We start from the raw sequence: 18,404 nt of genomic DNA, 5'->3' as shown, positions 1-18,404 counted from the left end.
TAGAAGGCATCATTTGAACATCTGTTGAGATATTAGAGTCATAAAGTTATAGTTCCACATTTTGTTATTATTATTATTATTTCTTTTTTTGGTAAACCCACATTTTGTTATTTAGGACCTTAGATATATTTTAATACATCTTTGGAGCATTTCCACCAAATGCGTTATGAACTGGATTTGTATGGTTAGATATCCTCACCGGGCATGAATGGTAGGAGGAAGACCACTGGTACAAGCCTCGTATTAAATATCGGAATCAGGATCGGCCAATATCGATACACATTTTGCCCAAATCTATCCTTATGAACTTTTACACTGATACAGGATCAGCGAAGTATCGTTATTGGCTGGATCCGATACCATATTTTGAAACCATGAGTACATGAGGGATAAAAGGTTGGAGGGCATCCATGTAAATAATAGCAAAGTAAGGGTTAATGATGTCTGTCCAGTGACTTTTACGGTTTTACCCACCAGTGTAACAGATACCCTTTCGCGGGAAGGAAATCCAAACTGAAACGGTCATAGCCTGAAAGGAAATGAACGAGAAAATGTATTTCCATATTCCTAAGGTCTTTATTTTTTTTTCTTACCCTTTTTGTGGTCAATGTTTAGCTTACACGTGGCAGGCGCATGTGTACCATTTCGTAAAAATGAAGAAAAACAGGGGTAAAATAGTCAGTCAATGAAACAAGTTTGAAGTTTTTGACTTCCCTTCGTCTTGGCTGGCGGTTTCGTTGTCTCTCTCTCCTCTGTCTCTTGTTCGTCGTTCCCTTCTCTTTCCTATTAAACCAAAACGACCCTTTTCTTCGCTTGTCACGCTCCGCTTTCTTTAGATTCAGATCTGCTCACTCATCTCGTCTTGAGATAAAACGTTCTGAGGGTAAGAGAGGGGAGGAGGACAGAGACAGAGACAGAGACAGAATCCATGGCGAATGTCTCTCCTCTTGCCAAATACAAGCTCGTTTTCCTGGGCGACCAATCTGTCGGGAAAACCAGCATCATCACCCGCTTCATGTACGATAAATTCGATAATACGTACCAGGTACTCAAGATCTTTCCTCACGTGTCTTTTCGTTCAATTTTGTGAAGATCCATACTGGATTTTAATCTGTTCATTGTTTTGGTTGGTCGATTTGGTTTTTCTTCCTATTTGATTGCATTGTTGATGCTTGGTTGTTGTTTGATACCGAAAGACTGAAACTTTTGATAATTCCGCTGGAATTGTATCTTCTAATTGACTTTGTTACTTGGTTTTGTTATAGATTTCATGATCGTTTCTTTTCATTGCATCCTCTTTTCTAGCCAGTTTTCAGTGTATGTAGGTTCATATGAAAATTTATTTCATGAATTGGTGCGTTCATGTTTCAATTTTTGAATTCAAAAGATATCTTCAGTCTGGCTGACATTTCAACTTGAATTGATTTGATTTTCTTAGTTTTGACTTGTCAACTTGAATTGATTGATCTTCTTACTTTTGACATGGTCATTAATTTAGATTATTTTCATCTAAACTTCGATATGCCATTGGGCCTTCTAAATCCTAAGTCATATTTTGAATTTTAATTTCTCTATTGTGTTGTTTTAATACTAGAACAATGCGTGCTAAATGATATCATTACCAAAAAATGAAGGGGGTAAGGAAAGACATACATTGCTTAGGACTGGTAACAAGTATGGTTTTGATTGGGATAATGCTGAGTTCAGTTGTAAGGGGTAAATCTTCTGCTTTGATTGAGCAGTGACATAAAAGTTCCTCCAAATCTACGACATTTGATTTGAACCTCAACTTTTATGTGTAATAACAGAGTAGATTCATTAGATGTGCCTATTGGCCTCCTTATGTTAATTTTTTTTAATTTTTTGGTGAGAATTGGCCTCCTTATGTCAGAACATGATACTATGTCTTTTCTCTCACTCAGTACGGATTTATACTATGTGTATGCATGATAGAAAATTGTCAAATATTTTGAATTATAACACTGCAAGGTATCATTCGTAAATTTTGAATTGTCTCTCTATATGTTTGTCTCTGCATGCTATTAGTTCTGATTGACTAATTTAGTTTATCATGCAATGACATAAACACGTAAATAATTTGCAAGCAATCCCTACTTTTGTCACATAATGAATACTTTTTCCTACTTTCGACCTTGGTTTTTTTGTTATTTTCTTATAAGTTTGCATTTTATCCCTTTAATTATGTTTAATTAATGTCAGGTTCTCTTACTTTGTATTCTGTTACAGGCTACAATTGGCATTGATTTTCTGTCAAAAACAATGTACCTTGAAGATCGCACTGTTCGCCTGCAGCTATGGTATGCCATTTTTTTCATGATTGCTAAAAATCTGATTCTCTTTTCATGGTTCCTTATATTGATGCTACTTGGAGTTCATTTTCTAAGTTCAAAGCATGTCTCTCTGATGCATGAATGCAAATATGTTCCTTCTCATGTCCCTTCAATGGAAATGATTGTGCAGTGCAGTTGAAACAGGGGAGGAATATAATCTCATCTATAGCAACAAATAATGAGGCAGTTCTTGCGGCTTGTGAGAAATAAGATTTTATCAATTTCAGTTATCCATTTGTCAATTCAAGTTTGGCGATTCTCATATATATGAATGTTCTCTGCTTCCTGCATTTACGTTCGGATATATGGCTTCTATTGTACGATACAACAACAACAACTACTACTCGGCCTTATCCCAACTAAATGGGGTCGGCTACTTAGGATACCAGTGGTAAATATACTGCAGGACCTTAATGCACACCTTTGAATTCTAATATGAAGTTTCTTTCTGGTTGGTTAGATATGGGTTGTCGCCAGAACCCAGTAATTGTATCAGAAAATAAAGCTACAGGAAAGTGTATGTTAATTGACTCGCCCTTTCTCAGAAAATTCAAACTTACAAGGAAGACAAGGATATATGATGACTCATAAACTTAAAAACAAAATGAAGCGACATCATCTTCCAGAGAATTGGTGCCTTGTGGATAGGCTGAGAGTTGTTTGTGCCTCCCAATGACTGTTACACTTTTTGTCAACTGTGTTCCTGCAACGTCTACAGAAGTTGGATAACCTGTCTTTGATATGGGAATCATGTGATAGGTTGATGCCTTTAAGCTGGCCCTTGACTCCATCATGAAATGGATCTCACTTAGTAAATGTTCCTTTATGAATAATTCTCCCAGAGGCAGAATAGTTTTTTGGTTGCTCAATTATCTTTTGGACTTTTACCATGTTTTCTAGACTCGTTTTATAGTTTCCTCAATAAACAAGTTATTTTTATCTCGGTCACAAGCAGGAAAAGAAAATGGCCTGTAAAATAAAGCACATGTCAGGATGTCAGGAAGATCAGCATTTTATTCAATGCCCCTGCATTGCATTGTTGATATAATTTTCAGGTTGCATGTTTCTGTTTTCCCTCTGTGTTCCTTATTACGTTGGCATATTATCCTTTTAGAAATCTCACAGTCTCGCTTTACAGGGATACTGCTGGACAGGAGAGATTTAGGAGTCTCATTCCAAGCTACATCAGAGATTCCTCTGTTGCAGTGATTGTCTTTGATGTATCCAGTGAGTAGTAGCTCTTGGCATACCTTAAATGTTTTCTGTATTGTTTCACTTCCTTCTCATTAATCGCTTTTGAATGCATTAACTAAACCTAAGAGAAAAGAAGAATGTAAAGCCATTGTTGACGAGCCAAAATTTTACCTATAATCACTGAAAGTAGTGGCACTTGTGGATTCCAGACTAAGAAATATTTCTTTATCTTTGTGTCATTGTATCTTAATCTCGATTTGGATTTAATGTGGATGAGTAGTCTATCCTTGCAGAGGCCTCTAATCTCCTGGATTTAGTGATCTCCTCTTTAACGATGCACTTATTAAGAGTTACCATATTAGCTTCCCCTTTTTTAACATTTTCAATATAGCATGCTTAATTCCATCTTGGAGTTTTGGTAGTAGACAAAAGCTGGACTGAATTGGTGTAGCCCAGTATATCCACTATAATTTACACATACAACCTATCCTAGCTGTAAACCATCGTTAACTTGTTATACAACAAAACTTTGCAAAAACCAGTTAATCTAGATTCATTTTATCCACATGAACCCACTTGTGCAGTTACTAATGCTGAATTTGCATTTCACTATCTGATTTGATGCAGATCGGCAGTCGTTTCTGAACACCTCTAAGTGGATAGAGGAAGTACGCACAGAACGAGGCAGTGATGTGATTATTGTCCTTGTTGGGAACAAAACTGATCTAGTTGAGAAGAGGTTGGTTATAATTAAGCTGCATTTTGAATGCATATTTCTTGCCCCATATCTTATTCAATTTTTTTCATCTCAATATGTGTAGCTTCGGGACCATCTACTGTCAATCTTGTAGAGGAACTCTTTTTGACTGTTCCTCGATGATGCATGAAAAACTATCTAAATTGAGCACCCAATTTAGTTGTGTTCCTTACAATAACTCTAGTTTAGCATCTATTAGTAAATCTTCTAGGTCTGGAGAACTGCACTTACTGAGCTACTGATCAGATTCAGTAGAATGCCCAAGAGGATTCTATGATACTTCTAAAAGAATAAATGTGGGTTTTATGACATTTTCATGCATCAAAAAAATAGTTTTTTAATCTCTACCATGTTTTTGATACTTTTTTCTTTTTCCCTTTCTGGTTGATCAAACAGGCAGGTTTCAATAGAGGAGGGAGATTTAAAATCCCGTGACTTTGGTGTCATGTTCATAGAGACCAGTGCTAAAGCTGGATTCAATATCAAGGTGGATAGTATGTTCTTTTCTTATGTCAATGTTTTTCTTTTGAAGAATACGTTCATTAATATGCAAGGATTCTCCTTACCCTTTGCATTGGTGAGCGTAGGACATTCAATGCCACCAACAAAATTTCCTAGGAAATATTGATGCACTTTTATCTTAATCATTGAACTTATTACATTCTTCCAACTTTGAGAGACACATGTAGTAGTCCCGAATCTTTACATTACAGATAGTTGGTCTCACTCAATTGAGTCAGTGTTTTGACATGGTTTTCCTTGGCATGAACTTTCCTCCATCTTGACATCATGTGCATATGTGCTACTTGTACAGCAGAGACAATGAGCAAGTCTTCTTCATTTGCTTTTGGTTTTCTTTTTCATCCCTTATAACTTAATATTTGACAAATTTCTTCTCTTTGACCTTTGATTTCACAATGCAGCCATTATTCCGAAAGATTGCTGCTGCCTTGCCGGGAATGGAGACCCTCTCCTCAACTAAACAAGAAGATATGGTTGATGTGAACCTGAAGCCTACATTAAATTCATCCCAGCAAGAGCAGCAAGGAGGTGGCTGTGCTTGCTAGAGCATCACATACATATATAGAACAAAGAGTGATGGAATTTGGCTCAGCCACTTTCCATGTGGAACAGTTGGAAAAGGATAATCTCAAGGGTCACTAAAGCTAAATGAGATCACAGCATACAGAGATCGAATGCCTACGGTGGAATAGTTGGTTCATTAAATGAGAGCTTATCAAATCTTGGGCCAACGTTATCATTGGTGCTGCTATGAGATACTTAAACGTTTATTTGCAGTTGCTGTAATGGTCAATTGTGTCGTCTTTTCAAGGTTGTACAATGAAATCCTTTCCTTTTTTTTTTTTTAAATTTTGGAGTTCACTAATTATTACCTGATGAAGGTTTTACAATATGAAATACTCTTTTCATTTTTGTAATAGGTTTGACAAAAAGCTTCTGTTGTAATTGTCCTAACATGGTCTCTACCAAAAAAAAAAAAAAAATGTGCTACCGTGGTTTTTTTTTTTGCATTAAGTGGAAGAAAAAAGATGAAAAATTGCTCGGTTCAATGGAAATGTTATTGGTGAACAGTTTGGGTTCCTTAAAATTTCAAAGGGAGGGGGTTTCCCGTTTGTGAATCTCCCACGCCACATCAGTGGCAGCATGGAGAATGGTATCATCCATATAGAGTTGCACAGGGTCAGGAGAGAAGAGAGAGTAATAAAAAATTCCATTTGAGAGGGCCTATAGTACATTGGTTACATTAAACTTCTTTTTCAATTGTAAACCCATATTTTTTTCTTTTAACTTAAAATGAAAGTATGCTCTATGCTCTGTGCTCTCTGCTCTAGATGGGTTATCATGGCTGATGCTTTGAATAGATTGAGTGCACACATGTGGGTTGGGTTAGTGATCCCTGTGACTGAAAGAGTAGGTGTTAATGTGGACCTCACATCTTAATTATGTGAGACTCTGCATGTTGGAATATGCTATTCGACATTATGGCAGAAGGTGGCTGCTAAGAAAAAAGGTGTAATGCATCTAAGACAACCAAGTTGTCAGATATAGTTCACCACTTAGTACATACCTGGGTTAGCTGCATCCCTTGTAGCTAGCTATCTCACAAGAGCCTTTGGTGTGGGTTTCATTAAACAGGTGGTTTATTCAATGGTCTCTAATTGTACTTTGTACCTCCTTTTTTTTCTTCCCCTGAATCTAGTTTCAGTTGTTGTTTTTTTTTTTTTTTTTTGATAACACTTGTTTCAGTAGTGATCTGTTTGAAAAAATAAGTCTTTTCCACTTGTGTGCGACTTAATGGATATACACTAGGATAATCAAGCACGCATAAAATAATAACATATTGAAACAGATCATGCCAAAGTATCAATTTTAAAGTGAAAAATTCTTTCAAAGAGAAAGAAAAAAATCACAGGACTTCGTTCAAGTAAAACCCTTCACTTTAATCAATAATGAGATTACAAATCTTCCCTCTAATCAATGTTAAATGCTACCAAATATCAAGAGAAAAAGTGATGGTAATTTCCAATAAACCCCCACAAAATTGGGTTGGGGAGAGGAGAAAATGCATAAAAAATAATCCGACTATCAATAAGATGCTAACATATACGCTTGCATCATAGGTCGTTGATTTTTCCATTTTACTTTATAAATTAACCTCAAGACCAACTCAACCACACTTTTGGGGTAGGAATATAGGATACTAGTGTTCCATGTCATTCAATAAAATTTGGTGTTTTCTTCCCATCAAATTTGGACGATCACTTGGTTTATGTGAGTATTCAACACCAGTCTCTTTTATTTTTAAATATATCCCTTTTCACTCTTATAATGATAGAAAATGGAAAAGGGTTGGATACTCCCGTGTATGATTACCCAAGACCCAGCAACGAACTTGTTCCTACACGCGCGGAGGCAGCGTCCACTAGTGGTCAAAATTCATAGCTACAAAAGTATGGACAACTGGTGCTTCGCGCCTAAACCGAACGACCGAACAGTATCACAACTGCTTCTTCGCATCTTGAGTCTAGATCGACAGTCTCACATAGCTTTGTTGACTCATCGTCTAGATTTCTGGCCTTATTGTCTTCTTTACACTGGCTTCATCCATTTTTGGCAAATCATTTTAATTATATTTAGAAAATGTGTGTAATCCGACGACGTCCCTCACATCATTCAGTCATTCCCATCCGGTTCACTTTAGCGAGAGAGAGAGAGAGAGAGAGAGAGAGATGTCTACCGGAAAGATCGTTCTTGGCGGCGATGTCGCGGGTAATAGGAACATAACAGTGTCGATGGTCATAATTTGCATGGTTGCAGCCTCAGCTGGTTTGCTCTTTGGCTATGACATTGGCGTTTCAGGAGGGGTGAGTACGATGGAACCGTTCCTTGAGAAGTTCTTTCCGAATCTGATGAGGAAGATGGCTTCGCATGGGAATGACAACACCTACTGCATGTACGATAGCCAAGTTCTCACATTGTTCACGTCGTCACTCTACTTGGCCGCCCTGGTGTCATCCTTATTCGCCGGCCGATTCAACGTTTCCAGGGGACGGAAGGCCACGTTGGTGCTTGGTGGTGCCATCTTCTTGTCTGGCGCCTTAGTCATTTCTTCCGCCATTAATGTGACTATGCTCATTTTTGGCCGTGTCTTGCTCGGTATCGGGATCGGTTTTTCCAACCAGGTGAGCTTTTCATCATTATGCCTTAACAAACACACTCTCTCCCCTACAATTATTAACTGTTAAATATAATGAGAGGGAGTTTGGATAATGCCCTCGTACGAGAATGGTTCTCATATGGAGTGTCTGATTAATACACGGAATCCTATGGGAAAACCTACTATGTTTAAAAAAAAAAAAGTGAAAGCATATTGAAAGGAGAGAGAACAAATTGATTCTACATGTGAATCAAACACCATACAAGATACAAGAGGACCTGGTTCCAACTCGGATCTCTCAACAATAAGGATATACTACACCTTGGGTGTGGATAAGGTTCTCATACAACATGATCCATCTTCCTACACTTAATAACCGTTTCTTTCTTTAAAAAAAAAATAATATAATAACAAATGTGAGGAGAGACGTTGTACGATTGTACACCTTTGGTTGAGAGAGAATTTTCCCTAAATATAAATATCATGAACGGGAATTGGTTAAGACTAATCTCAATTTCAGCTGAATAGTCCGGTGGATTCATACTGACTCCACAATTACATGGACTGAATTTGACCTAAAGAGATAAGATGAATCAAACTCAGAACAAAACGCTTCTGCGATTTTTTTTCAACTAATTCTGAAACAGATTGAATTCGATAGGGATTTGATCTGATGCCAATAAAAGTATGGCATTATCCTCCACCAAACGATGTTGTCTTCACACAAATTTAACAAGTTCAACAGATTTTGGACTTCTAAGTACTAATGAATAACATACGAGAAAACAACCAATACAAAGGGTGAGTAAGAATACAAAAAAGATAGGCGGGATTGAATTTCTTTAAACTCATGGTGAAGAGGGAATCTCCATATCTAAGGATATTTAACCCTCCGGATTAATAAAATAGGACATAATTTTTATCCCCTCCTACAATAGGGTTTGAGAGTTTAACAATGACGGAGAAATCAAATCGCATCATCACATTACTGAGTGGAGAAGAGATTTCTCCTCCAAAATTGAATAGTAAGAAAAGATACCATTTGACCCCAAAAAAAAATGTCATAATTGGTCAATTCCATGTGTAGGCAGCACCAGTTTATCTCTCCGAAATGGCCCCTCCCAAGTGGCGTGGAGCCTTTGCCACAGCCTTCAACTTCTTCATGGACATCGGCATAGTAACTGCAAACGTTACAAACTTCTTCGCCGCCCAACTCAAAGTCGACTGGAATTGGCGTCTCGCCCTCGGTCTCGCCGGAGTACCGGCGTTCTTCATGACATTCGGAGCCTTATTCATCCCCGACACAGCCCTCAGCCTAGTCCAGCGAGGCAGAGTGAAGGAGGCTCGAGAAACACTGAGTCAAATCAGAGGGGTCGACTCAGATGTGGATGCAGAACTGATGGAGATCTTCAATTACAACCAAGAAGTGAAATCCAAGTCTGGGAATCATTACAACAAGATATTCCAGAAAAAGTATAGACCTCATTTGGTGTTGTCAGTGGGAGTGATGACGTTTCAGCAACTGACTGGTGTTGGTCTAGCAGCATTTTATGCGCCGATACTGTTCAAATCGGTTGGGTTTGGGAGTAATTCTGCTTTGTTCGGAGCTGTTTTATTGGGAGTGATCAACCTCGGCTCTGTTATGGCTTCCTGTTCCATTGTTGATCGAGTTGGTCGGAGGGTTCTGTTTGTTGTGGGTGGAACCACTATGTTTATTTGCCAGGTCAGTTTCATCAACTTTTTCCCGCCTTTTTTTACACTAACATCTGAGTATTGAAGTGGTGACCTCCTCACATGGGATTTCATCTTCCATTAATTGGGTGTTAGACCATGACTCAATAGTGTATTAATTGCTATGTGATCTTATACCTGGATGGTAGGATCTAATGTGGAGAGAATAACTACTCTCCGGGTGTGGGGAGTTGATTTGAACTTCGTGTATGCTGCATGTATGGTTAGACGATGCCAAGTGTCTCTTCACCTCCAGAAAAACAATTTTCGTTACTTATCCCTTAAATGGTGGATTTAGGACGAGAGCAGATCCGGTCCTCGTATAAGAATCATTTTTGTACATGTCTAATCCACACACATAGAATCCATTCGAAGACAAACTCTAAGGTGGATTCCATCTGTGTGGATCAGACCGTACAATAACTTGATCCATAGTCTATAAGGACTCTTTCAATGTAAACTCCATGCTCCAAATCCAAGGACAATGCTAGAGGTCTTTGGAGACACACACCCAAGAGGAAATGAGAGAGAGAGAGAGAGAGAGAGAGAGAGAGAGAGAGTTCTAATCACTTATAAGGATCTGGTCACCTAACAATTCAAACCCTAGTGGCCGGCCCACAAAAATCCTATTTGGACGCTTGAGAAACAAAACCGGGCCTAGCCGATTTTGTAACATTATGCAAATTCTCATTTCTTGACATGAATTATATGAACACTTTCTTAATTTTCATTTTATCTCTTATGGTTGCGTGGTGAACTGCAGATGGTTTTGGCTTGGTTGATTGCGATCAAAGAAGGGTCTTCCGGCGATGAACCCCTCACCAAGGCAAGTGCTTTGGCGATAATGTTCGTTATGTGTCTCTTTGCCGCCGGATTTGGGTTCTCATGGGGTCCCCTTAGCTTCCTCATATCAAGTGAAGTCTTACCAACAGAAGTCCGGCCAGTGGGCAATGGCATCGGTATCTCTTTCAACTTCATGATCACTTTTGTGTTAGCTCAAACATTTGTTTCCATGCTTTGCAACTTGAAGTATGTTTTGTTCTTGTTCTATGCTGGATGGATGGTGATAATGACAACATTTGTGTTGTTGTTCCTTCCTGAGACCAAAGGGATTGCTCTGGAGGCAATGCACCCTATTTGGGAGAAGCATTGGTACTGGAGAAGGTTTGTAGAAAGGAAGACAATGGAAAGAGAAAGAGAAGATGAGGCAGAGTTTAAGGCCTGTGTCCACAATAGAATCAGTTGCTAATGAAATCTCAAAGCTTTTTTTTCATGTCTGTGTTTTGTTCATCCAAAAATAAGAGAGAGAGAGAGAGGGGATTCCATGTTTGAATCAAGCACCATAAAAAAATGGTTCTGGTACTAAAACCTGTTGGTCCAGCCTCTCAAGTGAGTACTAACTGGTTTTTGTAGGTGATTTATGTTAAATACATCAATTAAATTAAAGTGAGAAAAGAAAAAGAAAGTGATTCGAGAAGCCCAACTCTATTTATTGTTGTCACTACTCTGTTTGGTTGTTGGTTGAGAGGCAACAAGAGAATATGAAAGAGGAACAATGGTAGGAATAGGAGGATACTGAAAATGTGAGTTGTCGAATCATGATCCTCAGTAAAAAAGAAGAAGAAGAAGAATGGTGTATCTCAAAGAAGGTAACAGACACTCATAGATAATAAGGTCATTACAATATAATGACACTTGATATATCATGGAAATTAATGATTTATTCATACCCCAGTCATAAAATGAACAACACACGACATGCATGCAAGGAGGTAAAAATAAGGGAGAATGCCATAAAAGATTAATTGTTGAGAATAGAGGAAGGCATGTGAGTAATTAAGCAACATCTCCCAAACCACCCCTCCACAAAAAAAAAAAAAAAAAAAAAAAAAAAAAGGAAAAAAAAAGGAAAAAAAAAGAGAACATTCTCATGAAACAAAAAGAAAAGAACAATTTCCAACAAATGTTTATCTTTCCATTTTGTGACACCATTCCACTAATTAAGGAGTGTAGCACACTCTCAATGAAAATTTTGATTCTGAATTTTCTTCTATGTGGTGATTTCCCTACATGAGGATCCATCATTCATGGCACGAGTAGAGAGGTGATTTAGATAACAATGAGAAATCCTATGTGAGAAGACCACAGCACACTCTCATAGTGGAAAAGTTTGAATCTTGGATCTTGACCTCCTCACATGGGATATTTACCATCCATTGACGTTTGACCATGAGTCAGAGAGTGATTTGATTCCATTGGACAGTTAAAAATATAATAAAAAATCCCGTGTGAGGAGTGTTAGTGATTCTAAATCCTAGAATCATTTGAATTACCTATAGTGTATAGAATACAAGAATGAATAATGGAAAGAAATCAATCACATACCCGTTGAGCGTGAATAAAGTCCCTAAATCAAGGTTGAAGCTTGTACCACGAATTATGATGAAGAACCACGCAATATGGGTCCTTCTACTGAGATCTTCTGCAGCCTCTTACTATGGGATCTTCTCTCTGTCTCTACACTAGCTTTGTGAGAAAGCAGTGCTCCCAAAATATTATTATGAAAAGTAATAGCTGCAGGGACCGTCAGTATTCTATATATAATAGAATTCCTAAACCCTATTCCATTCCCACAATAGAATAGGGCTAGAAGTTTCCTAATTAGAGTGGTCCTTATTCTCTTGGACCCAATGGGTCAATCAATATCAGTTAAGCCCACATAAGAGTCCTAACAATCTCCCACTTGGGCTACACTGATACTGATGTCTTCCCATTGACATCTGGTCAAATAATCCCAAGATTGAATACCACTCAAAACAAACTTTGATCCAATCAATAATCTCCATTGTTGAACAATAGTAGAAAATACACCTCAATATACGGCATATAACTATCTAATGTTACAGACAACAGAAAATTATCAATTCAAATCGCCTGGAAACATAGATATAAGGAATTATATCATAACTGTGATCACATAAGATATATCCTTCTTTATAGGTCCGTTCCTGATCTAAAGATCAGCCTACCTTGAAAACCTCACAGGTAGAGAACTTTGATATTAATCAATACTTAGGCAAACCACCATTTTCTTGTATTAATATCTCACTTTGGCATACAGTCTATGGTTAACAACCATCTCCATGGATTTAGGCTAAATACCGTCATAAATCACGAAACTTGGCTAAACACCGCCATTAACTGTGACATGTCAAAGTAAACCACAATAATCATACAACAATACGATGAGAGAGAATATAAATGAACACTATACTGGAAAGTAAACATCCTCAATATAGATTGTGCTCATAATGTATGATCTAACAAAATAATGCTTATTACAATACCACTATGGATAAGTAAACTCCCACTAAACAAGCATATCAAAAGATTCCATCACACCCATGTTAGAAACATGCGTCTTAAAAATTCCCACTGGAAGAGCTTTGGTCAGAGGATCAGCAACCATCTCTTCAGTAATAATATACTCAACAACGATCTCCCCAGGGTTGATCTTCTCGCGAACCACAAGATATGTAATCTCAATGTGTTTGGAGCTGCTAGATTTCTTGTTATTCTTTACAAAGAAAACAGCAGAAATATTGTCACACCACAAATGCAAAGGCTTAAAAATGGAATCTACAACTTTCAGTTCAGATATAAAATTCCTCAGCCACACTGCCTGCTTGGTAGCTTCATAAAGTGCCACAAACTCAGCTTGCATAGTGGATGAAGCTAAAATAGTTTGTTTGGCACTCTTCCAAGAAATAGCTCCTCCTCCCAATATAAAAATGCATCCAGAGGTAGACTTTCTATCATCGGTACACCCACTGAAGTCCGAGTCAGAATACCCCACAACTTCAAATTTTTCTGATTTACTGAACACTAGCTTGAAGTCCTTTGTCTGCTGTAAATAGCGCATGACCTTCTTGGCTGCAGTCCAATGAGCCAAACCAGCATCAGATTGAAACCTACCAAGTACACTAATTGCAAAGGCAATGTCAGGGCGAGTACAAACTTGTGCATACATCAAATTTCCAATGGCAGAGGCATAAGGCTTGTCATTCATTGAGCTCCTCTCAATATCATTCTTTGGACATTGTTGCTTGTTCAACTTGTCTCTTTTACTGATGGGTGCTTCACCACCAGAACATTTAGACATGTTAATCCTCTTTAAAACTTTATCAAGATATGCCTGTTGTGATAGCCCAAGTAACCCCCGCGGCCTATCATGACTAATCTCGATTCCAAGCACATAACTTGTTTCACCCATGTCCTTCATTTCAAAGTTTTCTGAAAGAAAACCCTTGGTCTCTATCAATAAGGTTTTGTTGTTGCTAGCCAACAGAATGTCATCCACATAGAGCACAAGAAAGATGAAACTACTCCTACTGAGTTTCAGATATATGCATTGATCGATTGGATTCTCTACAAAACCAAAAGAAGTCACAACTCGATCAAATTTTAAGTACCATTGTCGAGATGCTTGCTTTAACCCATAAAGAGACTTTTTCAGCATACAAACAAAGTCCTCTTTACCATTTTCCTCAAAACCTTCAGGTTGTCTCATGTACACCTTCTCTGACAGCTCTCCATTCAGAAATGTTGTTTTCACATCCATCTGATGTAACTCTAGGTCAAAATGGACAACAATGGCCATGACAATTCTGAATGAGTCCTTTGATGAGACAGGTGAGAAGGTTTCCTTGTAATCTATCCCCTCTCGCTGAGTAAAACCCTTTGCCACGAGTCTAGCTTTGTAGCGTTCTACTCTACCTTGAGAATCTGTCTTGGTTTTGAAAATCCACTTAGATGCAATAGCCTTACAATCCTTTGGAATTGCACTAATTTCCATACTCCATTGTTGCTAATGGATAACAGCTCTTCCTTCATTGCTTCTACCCATTTGTCTGAATGCTTATAATTAACTGCTTGAAGAAAAGTAACAGGGTCTTCTTCTTGTCCTATGTTAAACTCACACTCATTCAAATAAGAAACATAATCAGAGTGCAGAGAAGGCTTGCGCACTCTAGTAGACCTACTTATAGGTTCAGGTGGAAGCCTACCAATATTAGCAGTATCAGGAGGTGAAAGTGGGTCTGCAATAGCAATATCTGTCCCAACTTGCAAATCATATTCAATTGGAGTTTGAGTGACTGTATCATCAGACAGGATGGGATTGAGATCAATAAGTGAATTTCTCAACTCAACAGGTGCTATCAGAGGAGTGTCATACTCCCCTTCTTCAAAAGAGAAATTACGAGGAGTTCTGGACTCTTCATTGCATTCAACAAATCTAGCATGAGTGGTCTCTACAATTTTGTGTCCTGGACCAGGACAATAGAATCTATACCCTTTAGACCTCTTTGGGTATCCCACAAAATAGCAACTTGTAGTCCTTGAGTCAAAAATTTTTTCTTGAGGGTTAAAGACTTTGGCTTCTGCTTGACATCCCTACACTCGCAAGTGTCTAAGGTGGTATTCTGCTACTCCAGAGTTCATAGGGAGTCTTATTCACAGATTTGCTTGGCACTCTATTGAGAAGGTAAACAGCAGTTTTAAGTGTCTCTCCCCATAAAGATTCTGGTAAGGTGGTATTTCTCACCATAGAACGGACCATATCTTTCAGAGTACGATTTCTTCTTTTAGTACTCCATTCTGCTGAGGTGTTCCAGGCATGGAATATTGAGGAGTTATCCCATGGAATATGACACTCCTGAGATAGCACTTGTTGAGTTGAGAAATTCACTTATTGATCTCAATCCCATCCTGCCTGATGATACAGTCACTCAAACTCCAATTGAATATGATTTGCAAGTTGGGACAGATATTGCTATTGCAGACCCACTTTCACCTCCTGATACCGCTAATATTGGTAGGCTTCCACCTGAACCTATAAGGAGGTCTACTAGGCGTCAACTTTGATTTAGGGACTTTATTCACGCTCAACGGGTATGTGATTGATTTCTCTGTTGAATATTTTAATAAAGAATATTCTATTCAACATATAGACATATATGTAAAAGAATAAGCATGTAACACTTAGCAAAATTAAACATTACATGCTCAAGTATCAATTACTTCATGAGTGTCAATCGGAACTACATTTCTGACCTTTGGGTCTGAAACATATTGGTCCACTCAAGTTTCTGCTATTACTGCGAGACTTCTTCTAACTTTCAAAAAGTACCGCCATCTTTGGATGGATAGCATCTTCTAGGTTGAAAAATCTCTATTTTTTTTTACTTGCTTTAACTTTAACTTTAACTTTAACTTTTCTTTGATAATGCCACCTTTGGGTGAACATTAGCAACCTTGCTACCAACCATTATTCTCTGTCTTTTCAAACAAAGAAGACCTTTGATTCGTATTCTATTACAATAAGGTTGAACTTTACCACTTTGGTGGATTCCACCCAATCTTACTGCAATAGTCTACAAATTCATTCCGGCAGCTAAAAGTGGGATTGTTTAACCATGAATAAAAAAATATTCATAAACAAAAGCATGAACTACATTACCAAGAATAAACAAGTTCATATTCTGATATGTAAGTAATGTATGAGTTGATTTTCTTTCATTTCTTCCAATTAATAGGAAAATTATAAAGAATCATTAAACACCCATACTTGTAATTTATACAAAATAGATTATAAAAGTTGATCAAAACTAGGTTCATAATTTATCAAAACGAAGAGCACGAAAAACTGAACTCAACGCAAAAAACCAGGGTGAAAAATTCTTCACCGTTTACCCGTACGAGCCATTTGAAGTTACTATTTTTTTTAAAGGAATCAAAATCAATCCAATCCAACCGGTTCGGGCAAATTAGTTCCGGGTCAAAGTTTGGGTCAACGACCCGGTCAACCTTTGACCGAGTTGGTCATGAGTTGACCCATTACATCCCGGGTCAACTCGGTAGGGTTTCCAAGTTGACCCGACGATGACTCGTCGCCCTTTTTTTTTTTTTTTGAATTTTTTTTTTCTCTCTCCTCCAGCAGCCGATTTCTAGTGGCATGTGCCGGTGGGTCCGGAGGTTTTCGGTGACGTGCGGTATATCATCGCGATCGTCTTCTCGTGCTCTACAACTTTCATGAAGAAAGTTTTCTCATACGGTATCTTTAAGTGAGAGTAAAATAATGATTTTCATAAATTGAAACCCAAATCTTTTTTTTTTTCTTACATAATTTCTTGATTCTAACACCATAGTGTAGGCACTGATACCAATTGTTAGTGATTCTAAATTCTAGAATCATTTAAATTACCTATAGTGTATAGAATACAAGAATGAATAATAGAAAGAAATCAATCACATACTCGTTGAGCGTGAATAAAGTCCCTAAATCAAGGTTGATGCCTAGTAGACCTCCTTATAGGTTCAGGTGGAAGCCTACCAATATTAGCGGTATCAGGAGATGAAAGTGGGTCTGCAATAGCAATATCTGTCCCAACTTGCAAATCATATTCAATTGGAGTTTGAGTGACTGTATCATCAGACAGGATGGGATTGAGATCAATAAGTGAATTTTCCAACTCAACAGGTGCTATCTCAGGAGTGTCATTCCATGGGATATTTCCTCACTATTCCATGCCTGGAACACTTCAGTAGAATGGAGTAGCTGAAAGAAGAAATCGTACTCTGAAAGACATGGTCCGTTCTATGGTGAGCAATACCACCTTACCAGAATCCTTATGGGGAGAGGCACTTAAAACTGCTGTTTACCTTCTCAATAGAGTGCCAAGCAAATTTGTAAATAAGACTCCCTATGAACTCTGGAGTAGCAGAATACCTAGCCTTAGACACTTGCGAGTGTGGGGATGTCAAGCAGAAGCCAAAGTCTTTAACCCTCAAGAAAAAGTTTTTGACTCAAGGACTACAAGTTGCTATTTTGTGGGATACCCAGAGAGGTCTAAAGGGTATAGATTCTATTGTCCTGGTCCAGGACACAAAATTGTAGAGACCACTCATGCTAGATTTATTGAATGCAATGAAGAGTCTAGAACTCCTCGTAATTTCTCTTTTGAAGAAGGGGAGTATGACATTCCTGAGATAGCACCTGTTGAGTTGAGAAATTCACTTATTGATCTCAATCCCATCATGTCTGATGATACAGTCACTTAAACTCCAATTGAATATGATTTGCAAGTTGGGACAGATATTGCTATTGCAGACCCACTTTCACCTCCTGATACCGCTAATATTGGTAGGCTTCCACCTAAACCTATAAGGAGGTCTACTAGAGTGCGCAAGCCTTCTCTGCACTCTGATTATGTTTCTTATTTGAATGAGTGTGAGTTTGACATAGGACAAGAAGAAAACCCTGTTACTTTTCTTCAAGCAGTTAATCATAAGCATTCAGACAAATGGATAGAAGCAATGAAGGAAGAGCTGTTATCCATTAGTAACAATGGAGTATGGGAATTAGTACAAATTCCAAAGGATTGTAAGGCTATTGCATTTAAGTGGGTTTTCAAAACCAAGACAGATTCTCAAGGTAGAGTAGAACGCTACAAAGCTAGACTCGTGGCAAAGGGTTTTACTCAGCGAGAGGGGAAAGATTACAAGGAAACCTTCTCACCCGTCTCATCAAAGGACTCATTCAGAATTATCATGGTCATTGTTGCCCATTTTGACCTAGAGTTACATCAGATGGATGTGAAAACAGCATTTCTGAATGGAGAGCTGTCCGAGA

At 38.0% G+C, this 18,404-nt stretch overlaps 2 protein-coding genes across 2 annotated transcripts; both read left to right on the top strand.

Annotated features, from left to right (window-relative positions):
- The first annotated feature begins 742 nt into the window (after positions 1-742).
- On the top strand, positions 743-5,778 carry LOC122073335 (ras-related protein RABH1e). The gene is made up of 6 exons (XM_042637909.1): positions 743-1,045; positions 2,248-2,318; positions 3,490-3,578; positions 4,173-4,284; positions 4,699-4,789; positions 5,226-5,778. Exons 1-6 carry the CDS (start codon positions 929-931, stop codon positions 5,367-5,369), a joined length of 624 nt encoding a protein of 207 aa, XP_042493843.1. The 5' UTR covers positions 743-928; the 3' UTR covers positions 5,370-5,778.
- Positions 5,779-7,616: 1,838 nt separating this feature from the next.
- On the top strand, positions 7,617-10,961 carry LOC122074319 (sugar transport protein 5-like). The gene is made up of 3 exons (XM_042639146.1): positions 7,617-8,006; positions 9,069-9,704; positions 10,476-10,961. Exons 1-3 carry the CDS (start codon positions 7,617-7,619, stop codon positions 10,959-10,961), a joined length of 1,512 nt encoding a protein of 503 aa, XP_042495080.1.
- The last annotated feature ends 7,443 nt before the right edge of the window (positions 10,962-18,404 follow it).

The sequence above is a fragment of the Macadamia integrifolia genome, chromosome 3 (genome assembly GCF_013358625.1).
Source record: "Macadamia integrifolia cultivar HAES 741 chromosome 3, SCU_Mint_v3, whole genome shotgun sequence".
Classification (NCBI taxonomy): domain Eukaryota; kingdom Viridiplantae; phylum Streptophyta; class Magnoliopsida; order Proteales; family Proteaceae; genus Macadamia; species Macadamia integrifolia.
The sequence above is the reverse complement of the archived record's forward strand: the minus strand, read 5'-3'. Positions and strand labels throughout refer to the sequence as shown.